Source organism: Bombus huntii, chromosome 1, assembly GCF_024542735.1.
Source record: "Bombus huntii isolate Logan2020A chromosome 1, iyBomHunt1.1, whole genome shotgun sequence".
Classification (NCBI taxonomy): domain Eukaryota; kingdom Metazoa; phylum Arthropoda; class Insecta; order Hymenoptera; family Apidae; genus Bombus; species Bombus huntii.
This window is the reverse complement of record NC_066238.1, coordinates 19,897,752-19,907,554: the sequence shown is the minus strand read 5'-3', so window position 1 is coordinate 19,907,554 and position 9,803 is coordinate 19,897,752. Positions and strand designations below refer to the sequence as shown.

General features: G+C 27.7%; 2 protein-coding genes across 6 annotated transcripts; one reads left to right on the top strand and one right to left on the bottom strand.

Moving 5' to 3' along the window:
- Window positions 1-1,530: 1,530 nt before the first annotated feature.
- On the top strand, window positions 1,531-4,845 carry LOC126871240 (probable ATP-dependent RNA helicase DDX52). 2 transcript variants are annotated; one of them, XR_007691562.1, is made up of 14 exons: window positions 1,531-1,674; window positions 1,818-2,100; window positions 2,173-2,409; window positions 2,485-2,670; window positions 2,765-3,020; window positions 3,093-3,165; window positions 3,244-3,447; window positions 3,531-3,621; window positions 3,699-3,821; window positions 3,892-4,042; window positions 4,112-4,187; window positions 4,277-4,441; window positions 4,535-4,691; window positions 4,792-4,845. XR_007691562.1 is itself a non-coding variant. In XM_050629841.1 (13 exons), the coding sequence occupies exons 2-13, from the start codon at window positions 2,014-2,016 to the stop codon at window positions 4,632-4,634; spliced, it is 1,749 nt and encodes a 582-aa protein (XP_050485798.1). In that variant the 5' UTR covers window positions 1,531-1,674; window positions 1,818-2,013; the 3' UTR covers window positions 4,635-4,845. The 2 variants fall into 2 exon arrangements, 1 of the variants encoding a protein (XP_050485798.1); XM_050629841.1 differs by having other exon boundaries at window positions 4,535-4,845.
- Window positions 4,846-5,016: 171 nt separating this feature from the next.
- LOC126871250 (protein halfway) lies at window positions 5,017-9,623 on the bottom strand. 4 transcript variants are annotated; one of them, XM_050629854.1, is made up of 9 exons: window positions 9,169-9,623; window positions 8,993-9,029; window positions 7,565-7,859; window positions 7,123-7,437; window positions 6,875-7,044; window positions 6,573-6,755; window positions 6,215-6,373; window positions 6,020-6,136; window positions 5,017-5,947 (listed from the first exon to the last, which is right to left on the bottom strand). In XM_050629854.1, the coding sequence occupies exons 2-9, from the start codon at window positions 9,011-9,013 to the stop codon at window positions 5,675-5,677; spliced, it is 1,533 nt and encodes a 510-aa protein (XP_050485811.1). In that variant the 5' UTR covers window positions 9,014-9,029; window positions 9,169-9,623; the 3' UTR covers window positions 5,017-5,674. The 4 variants fall into 4 exon arrangements, with proteins under 4 accessions (XP_050485811.1, XP_050485815.1, XP_050485812.1 ...); XM_050629858.1 differs by having other exon boundaries at window positions 7,565-7,841; window positions 9,169-9,621; XM_050629855.1 differs by lacking the exon at window positions 8,993-9,029 and having other exon boundaries at window positions 9,169-9,620.
- Between the last annotated feature and the right edge of the window lie 180 nt (window positions 9,624-9,803).

Sequence of the window (9,803 nt, the reverse complement as noted above, 5' to 3'; positions counted from 1 at the left end):
ATTCAATATAAACAAGTATGAGAATAACAAAATCGCGCAATAATTAAACTTAGTTGTTAATTTTTCAGTATGTGGCGGAGGAAGGGGCATGAGTTTGAACAATTTTTTTCTATACACGTGTGTAACCTGCGGTTTCTCTTACTTTCCGAGATACGAAAATATGCAATAATTGCAAGAATTTTGAATTCAAAGTTTTGTAATTATGCAGATGTAGAAACAATTCTATTTCTGGAAACTGAGATCTTAGACGTGCCGAATTTAGAAAAGGACAATGAAAATGAAAGAGATAGAGAGACTGAGAGTCGAAGCGTTCGGTAACATGTAAATACTTACAAGCTAAGACCTTTAATTCAAAATTCAAACTTTCTTTTCTTTTGATTTGTGATTACTAGAAAATGCAATGGGATGATGGTTTTATGATACAGAGAAGCATCGTGTATTTCTAGTTCACTATTCAGCAAATTTCCTTAGCAAACCAGCCTGCAGCTCATATACGGCACTTAGCGAACATTTGTTTGTTAATAAAATTATTAAAATAGTAGATAGTAAAATTATTAAAACTATTCATTTCGGGCATTTTGTAATGCTAGCTCTTGACTTGCGGGAGTCACCCTGTTACCAACCCGCCGTTTACCAGCGATTAACTCCCTTACCCTAGTTCAAGAGTATACAGCGCTACGGACGCGATTTATAATTAGATTTATTAGTCAGCACACCATGTGCAAACGCCAACCAACCCCAAACGATCACAACATTTGATCAACCACGGGGAATAAACAGTGATGACCAAGTGACCAGAGTGACCAAATACGATATAATTTGGAACATATTTGCTTATTTAATAAATGATAATTAAATACATATCAATAAGTAACTGTAATTCAAAATATATCGTATTTGACCTCATTTTATTCAGAAAGCTCTCACAAATATGTTAGTAAAAATTTAATTTAGAAAGAGTTAAAAATAAAAAAATTTCATTTTTGAATGAGTACCTACATACATTGTCTCAGCAATATTTGACATTGAATTATGTTATATTACTCAACTACGACGGGTCGTCGAACTTCACGAAGCATAGAGAGGCATCTCTCCCCTGTGAAGGAGATGTCGACCATGCAATTAGCGAGAGATTCTTTTTCTGCAGATATATCACGTCAGAAATATTATTTGCAGCTATCTATTGCAGTAAACTATTGAAATTACTAATAAAATGAAATTTAGATTTTATTATAACAAAAACATTATCGCGAGGAAAGTAAATTTTGTGTTAAATCTAAAAAGTTATCGTGTATAGAGAATATATTAAAATTATTGTATCATTTCATTAATCCATTACCGTTTGATGGAAACGATTCCCTTTTCTTCTCTAAAAAAGATATAATGATTTCTTTCTAAAGCAACTAATTTTAATTATTGTGCGATTTTGTTATTCTCATACTTGTCTGTTTCAAATAGAAAAGTAGCTTTTTCATAGAATCATACAATGAAATGAAATCTTGTATATAGGTTCTTGTATTTACTAACATAGAACACCTTCAGAATTTGGCCGCCGAAAGCAGCAATAGTCCGGAAACAACCGGAATCACAAATGTGAGCATTCTCATTTCCTCTCTGATAATAAGGTGTGCTTTACAAATCAGCTGCTAGCAATAGAGAGCTGTGTTCTAGTAGGTTAGTGAAAACAAACTATACAAATGTATAGTATCAAATTGATAATGTATAATATAGTATAGTATAAACAGGGAGGAAATTTCCTCTTTGAAAGTACATATATATGTAACCATAGGTGAGCTATTTCGTTAATGATTTAACAGGTGGAGCCACTATTTCGTCGACAACCTACAAAACGCTACTATATCTAATGATGTATCTACTGTATGAATTTAGTAAATATAAATTTAGTGAATGAATTTAGTAGCATTTCCAATATTGTTTAATTTACTTCTGATTTTACCTAATAACGAAGGTTGTGTGTGATTATAGAAATCTTATTAAATACGATTAGAAACAATGGATGCATATGAACTATTTCGAAAACTTTCTACTGGTGTAAAATTTGATAAGAAGCGTTTTCAAGTTGATGCAGAAAGATTTCAGGTATTCTTTGAAAATAAAACATTACATTTGAAGATGCAAATATATTTTAAATAAATTTCTTATTTGATACAGCTTGTCAACAAACAATCTGGAAATGGAGTTAATGATGATAAAATAAACATTAAAGCCTTTGATAACATAAATCATTCAATATTATGTGAGAAAAGAAAATATGATGAGATCGAGAAAGAAACTGAAAATATTAATGACTTGACGTTGCTTGATGGAATGTCTATTCCTCAAAATAAAAATAAAAAGTGTAAAGTAGCCTTAACTGAAGAGAAACGGTTAAAGTTAGAAAAAGAAAAGGTTTACAATATTTTATTAATATAAGTTAATGTAAGAGACAATAATTGTTTTAAAATACTATATTTCTTCATTTAGATTAATCAGTTTCGCAATCATCATCACATAAGTGTCACAGGCAATTGTATACCTAAACCTATCTCAGAATTTATTGAACTATCAACAACTTACAATATATCTCAAAAATTAATATATAATATTACAAATTGTGGTTATAAATGTCCTACTCCAATTCAAATGCAGGCTATACCCGCCATGCTGCAAGTAAGATTACTATAGTTATTACTGAGATTTTATTTATACCAATGATTTAGCTAAAAATAAAACATCGATGTTTTTATAATTATGATTAAAATAGGGTAGAAATGTACTAGCTTGCGCCCCAACTGGATCTGGAAAAACAGCTGCATTTCTGTTACCTATAATTCATTATTTAGGTGGACCAGAGAAGAAAGGATTTAGAGCTGTTATATTAAGCCCAACAAGAGAATTAGCAAAACAAACATATAGAGAATGTTTGCGTCTTAGCGAAGGATGTAATTTTAGAGTTCATATTATAAGTAAAGTGAATCAAGCATTAAAAAAATATGGACTTAAAAGTTCACAGAAATTTGGTTAGTATAAATTGTATGGAAAATTATACATCAAAGTAATATGATATACAATTGTATTTTTATTTATTGTAGATATATTAATCACTACACCAAAAAGAATAATATACCTGTTGAATCAGGATCCACCAGCTATTTCTTTTAGCAAGTAATTATATATATATATTGTTATATCTTAATCTTATCAAAGTTATGTATAATGCATGAAACATTAAAAATTTTATAGTGTTGAATGGTTAATTGTGGATGAAGTAGATAAACTCTTTGAGGATGGGACAAGGTGCTTCAGAGACCAGTTAGAAACAATTTCAAAGTCATGTACAAATGAAAACTTACATAAAGCAATGTTTAGTGCAACCAATACTCCTATAGTGACCAAATGGTGTAGACGTAATTTGAAAGGTCTTATAACAGTTACTGTTGGACACAGGTTTAATTTTCTTTTTTTATATGTGTAACAAATTATATACTGTTTCTTTAAACAAGTGATTATTGGTATTACATCTATCATAGGAATGCTGCAACAGACTTAGTAGAACAAGAATTGTTATTTGTTGGCGCAGAGAGAGGAAAACTTGTGGCACTTAGAAATATTATTCAAAAGGTATCATCTTTATTTATCAATACATTTGTGAAATCTATTTTAATAAATTGTCACGTAAATAATTGCATTTGATAAAGGGAGTATTACCACCTGTACTAGTATTTGTGCAAAGCAAGGAAAGAGCACAAGAATTATTTAACGAACTTATATATGATGGAGTCAATGTTGATGTTATTCACGCTGATAGAACACAAACGCAGGTATATTTTACATAGATGATAACTTATTAACCAAATAATATTAAATATAATGCACTTCTTTTCTTTTCAGCGAGACAATGTCGTTCGTTGTTTTAGAGAGGGAAAAATATGGGTATTAATATGTACAGAATTAATGGCAAGAGGTATTGATTTCAAAGGTGTAAATCTTGTTATTAATTACGATTTCCCACCATCTGCTATTTCTTATGTTCATAGAATTGGTATGTATTTCCAAATTTGATGAAAAAATTAAATATCTCAAAACTCTCAATATGTATTGTTTTAAATAGGTCGCACTGGTAGAGCTGGACATAAAGGAAAAGCAATTACTTTTTTTACTGTACAAGACACTACAAATTTGAGGAGGTAAATGTTGTTGAAGCATTATATTAAAACATGTAAATATGATAAAATTATTTTATGTAAATATCTACAAATAGTTTTTAACATTTTAGTATAGCTACTATCATGCGTGAATCTGGTTGTAATGTTCCTGATTATATGTTAGCCATGAAAAAACATAGTAAAAGGGAAAGACGGAAACATGAATGCAAGGCTCCTATTAGAGAAAGTATATCAACTCTACCTACATTCAAACGCGTACAAACATTTAAAAAAAGGTATGATGTATGTAGTTATACTTGCTTCTAGTAAATATCTAGTAATTAGGATATTATTTCTTAAAATTACTATTCTTTATTTGCATGTTACAGAAAAGTTGCTGTAAACGATTCCAAAAAGAAATCTGAGCTAAAAAGTGAAGAGAATAAAGATAAAAAAATAAATACAAAACATTTAAAAAAAGAGAAATAGATAAATAACGTACAATTTAAAAAAGAAAGAATGACTTAAAAAATTTCTGAATAAAATGTGAGTAAAAGAAATAGTCTTATATATACTTAATATCGTGTATATTAACCGATACATATTGTAAACTAGTAAAAAATTTATAATCATATTACATGTGAAGTAAATATATTGTAAGAATGATAAAATATTTTAAATACATATGTATAAACGCTTACGTATATATAAATATATGTTATATATATCCATCAATCATCATCAAAGGATAAACTATTAAGTAAGTATGTTAAATATATTTGTATGGCCTGATATGGTTTATTACAATACTATATTATATTGTCTGTATAATAGGATAATTATTGATTTTATATGTACACTTACACACTCATACATGTATAAAAATATTATATATTTAAAAATATATTATTAACAATATTATATTCTTAATTAGCATATTTTCATTATGAAATAGTAATTGAGATATTGAATACAATATTTAATACAAAATATCACATCTTTATTACACATGGCAATATATTAAATTTGTGTATCTGATATGTATTAGCCTATACGGATCAATTTATATGAACACACATTATAAGATAGTTGTATTAGATGAATATTGATTATTATGGTATTCATTAAAATAAATTGCTTTTGATAAGAAAAAGTTATCATTACTTTTTAAGAATTATGTTACAATTATGATGTTATAAACTTGAGTATACATGAATTTTATTTTGTACTTTTGAATATTAATCACAAAAAGATACTTAAAAATCATGGCACTAGCTCATTTCTTTTATTTAAAATGTTGAAATCTGAGTAATTGTATTTGACTACTATGTATTTACCGTTTAAGTAATTATATATTTTTGTACAATATACACATAAGTTAATATACACATCAGTTAAAACATTTCATACCCTATTTGTGTATATTTTACATATCCACAAGAACATGTTTTTTTAATTTTATAGAAATATTAAAATTCATTTTCTTTCAGTAAAACATATGGTACAAATGAAATATAAAAAATATATTATTACGTTTCACATAGCCAATCACAAGGTAGTTTCGGCATTTTATTTGCTGGCCATGGAAGGTAGCCTGCCGTTTTAAAAATCCAATAATCATAAGATACTTTAGCTATCAAGCTTATCAATAGCACGACTTCTGTAGCAATAATATAATAAATATAATCTGTCCAATCACCAGGATAAACGCACATTTTTGAAGGTTCTAAGTCAACAACTTTTTCCTTTACATTTTCGCACAATACTTCATCGGAATCTAATATGCGAGTTTGTAACCATACCTGAGTTATAATATATAACATTAAACATTAGAAAAAATGCAGATCAATATTAAATTATAGTCAAAATATTACCTTTAGGTACTTGGCCGTGTTACAATCACAATGTAATTCATTTCCTCCAAGCTTCACTAATCGCGAACTGATAAAACTTTTGTCATGAGTATTAGGGCTTAAAATGTATGTTGGAAGCTGCGCATTTAAAATATCATGCATAATATTGAAATATTCTTATTTACTACTTACCAAACTTCTTTGAATTCTACTTACAGATTTAATTTTATTGTATCGTAAACTAAGGAAAGCATAATTGTCTAAAAATTTGGACCCTTCTAATTTATTTATAGACGATATATGATTATAGTCTGCATAAAACTCTCTTATATCTTCATAACATGGATTGGTACTCAGATCATCTAATGCAGTGATCTATAACAATTAATGATAATAATAATAACATATCACTTAATGATATAATAAAAATGATAAAAATATTATTTTCGTATTATATTTTTATATAATTAATCTTTAATTTTTATCGATGAGATAAGCATCAACAAATAGCAATCAAGTAAATTAACATACTTTATTGATTTAGACAATGTAAAAAAATATAATATTTACGTACATTATTATATGATACATTCAGGGATATAGTATTGCGTGGTAATTTTTCAGGTAATTCGGTAATTTGAATTCCGCTACAATCTACATTTACCGCTAAAGTCGGTGGTTTACCTTCGACAATATCCAATCTTTTGAAGTTGCATTGACATTGCCATGTATCACCTTTTGGACATTCTGTTTGCAACTATCGACCCATGAAATAAAATTAGATAATAAATATCACGTTAGAACGTTAATTGAATTGCTACTTATATCGCATGATACTGGACTCTAAAAATATAATTTTTGTCTTTAAACTATTACCAAACTAAGATATCGAACTTGTTTCAATGGAACTTGTTCTGTAGTGTTGAACCAATGCCAAGTCTTACTAGCTGAACATACAGTTTCATTTTCATGATTGAAATTAATTTGCTTTTCTCCTGTTTTATTAATATATTGGTAAATGTCATGACACCAAAGTGTATTTGTTCCTAAACATAAAAGCTATGTTATATCTTAAACAATCTGTACAATGTTGATATTGAAATCTATCACCAGTTCCTACTTACCTGAAATATCAAGCCAAAATTCTCGGCCATTCATTGTATTTAAGGCTGGTAAATGTGTGAGATTATTATAAGACAAATCCAAAGTAGTGAGTTGAGCTAATCGAGTAAGTGAATTATTCTCTACTTCAATGAGAGCATTGTTTGAAAGATTCAAGCAAACTGTTGGTGTCATCATTCGAAATTGTCCCTTCACTCTATTAATTTTACCATCGGTAATTGCAAGTGACTTTAGCCTTCTCCACCGAATTTCACTTACATTGAATACATCCAATGTTGCATTTCTTATATGTATGTATGATATGTTTGATGGAAATCCTGTAATGATCAAAATATTATTAGAATACTTGCAATAAACCTTGAAACATATGTCAAATACTTGTGCATGTAATGTATCAATAAAATAATCGTATTTCACTTGTCATTAATATAATTTTATAATAACCTGCACAGGAAAGTTCCAATTCAAAGTTCTGAACATCCAAGTTGCAACAAAGTACAGCATTGCCCTCGGGATTATTATGGGCCAAAACAATTTTCTTACAAGAACATCGAGTTGTTTTAACATCAGGACATTCACTAGATAGCCGGTAAAAGCATTGTTCTAAAAGACCATCAGATATCCCAATAATCGAAGTTGAAGAGGATGTTTGTTGATCTTCTTCTGTCCTTGCACTTGCTACACCAGCATATAAACACACCATTATGGCAAACCACTGCATCTGCAAATCCAATTGATCCTTTTAAAAAAAATATTAATTAATTAATAACTTTATACCTTACACAGTTATTTTAATACGCAAATAAAATGCAAATTTTTCATTATAAAATTAGCACAAATATTTCCACTGTGACAATATATTAAATTAAACTTAAAACAAAATTTTTTATCATACAAAATCATTAACATTTCATAATACATATATTGTTAAAATTAGTAATTCAATTGTCATAATACTTTGTTGTCTAATAATATTAATATTAACAACATTTCTCAAGTCATAAACAGAGATTGAACGCCCAAATATTACTTAGCTTATAAATAAAAAGAGAAAGTTTTCATAAAAATTTCATATAAAAGTTACTATTATTATTTTACTTATAATTGAACTTAATGCTAACAATTATTTATCTAATTATAAAAATAGTTTGTATTATTTTGCTGCTGCTTCTGATTTCTTATTTTAATAAAAACTAATCATAATAAGGGTATTGAAACAGTACAAAATTTAACACAATAATTTAATTAATGTAATGTCGTTTTAATTGGATTCTATGTAAAATATTACATATCTTCGTAAGAAGATATAAAATTAATTTTCTTTTCGCAAAATATACGTATACTATATTTATTCACATATGGGCTTATGAATTTGTATAATTAAAAATAAAAATTGTAAGTAAGACAGAAAACGTATAACTTAAAAATCTATACGTTGTAAAATAAAAATCTATCCTTTGGAAATCTATCTCTAGTTTTCGCAAAAATTAACTGGAAACGATATTGTAATTGTATTTTAAAAAAGGATTATATTCATAATAATTAATTGATAAAATAGTGTATTCCTATAATTTTACATTAACTAAAAATATTAGTGCTGTAACGTCATACAGATTTAGAAATAAATACGAAATAAACTGTAAGCATTTCAAGTTTTCGTAAGTAAAAACTTCATTTTCATGGTTTAACCATGTTTATAAGCAGAGATAAAGTATACATATATACACATACGGTCATACAACATATTGAAAAGAAAACTTTTTGAAAAATATGTATATCATATAATTTATTCGTTATTATAATAAATTTTGGATACAGTTAAGGCTGCAGCAATAATTTTAACAAAGAATGAAAACTAATATCGAAACTTACTCTCGAACATAACTCGAACATACATTGCCGTGTTTCACTGAGAAAGAATTGAAAAAGTTACTTATTATGTACATATATATATATATACATATGGATAAGGCATGGGATTTATACTTAAATTACTAATATCGAGTAAAAATTTGAAAAAATGTATTTTTTATTCAAATTTCAGTTACCTTCATCTTGCACAGTTTTATAATAAAACTGGCAAAAAATTCTTCTACATTGCGAAGTAATTTTTAAGTTGTATTGTTTTCCATTCGATGTAGAACAACGTTATGTATGCAACTGATAGAGATAACTCACGGATAAAAATAATCACAATTGAGAATAAACAAAATTTTGTTCCTGTGTAAGAAAGGCACACATATTGCGTATTCGCACTAAAAGAATGTGGGTAAATTAATTCGTTTAGCAGTCTCCGACACTTTAGGTCATACAGGTCGACCTATTAATGAATCAAAATTGGTTAGCTAGTGGCAGAACGCGTCGCTTATTACACTCGGTGGCCCTGTACAAACGATAAATTACTCCATCACTAGAATCACTGTTATCCTCCTTTCCTAACTTTGCTTTCATCTTTTGTTTTTTTATGTTTCTGATATTTAATTATTTACATATCTACATATCATGTAATATACCCAGTAGAATAATAAATATTACAAAAATGTTCGTAATCTAACATTCCATTAAATATATATGCATGTATGCTTCATCTTAATTAGTTCTTATAAAAGTTAAGTATTAATCCTGTGTACATACATATATATATATACATAAGTACATATATATATATACATAAGTACATATG

Coding starts and splice junctions, on each gene's coding strand:
- LOC126871240 (XM_050629841.1), top strand. CDS start 2,014: ATGGATGCATATGAACTATTTCGAAAACTTTCTACTGGTGTAAAATTT. Junction 3,021..3,092: donor TAAAAGTTCACAGAAATTTG/GTTAGTATAAAT, acceptor TATTTATTGTAG/ATATATTAATCACTACACCA. Junction 3,622..3,698: donor TTAGAAATATTATTCAAAAG/GTATCATCTTTA, acceptor CATTTGATAAAG/GGAGTATTACCACCTGTACT.
- LOC126871250 (XM_050629854.1), bottom strand. CDS start 9,013: ATGTTCGAGTTATGTTCGAGA. Junction 6,374..6,572: donor TGAATGTATCATATAATAAT/GTACGTAAATAT, acceptor TAATTGTTATAG/ATCACTGCATTAGATGATCT. Junction 6,137..6,214: donor GATACAATAAAATTAAATCT/GTAAGTAGAATT, acceptor TTAAATGCGCAG/CTTCCAACATACATTTTAAG.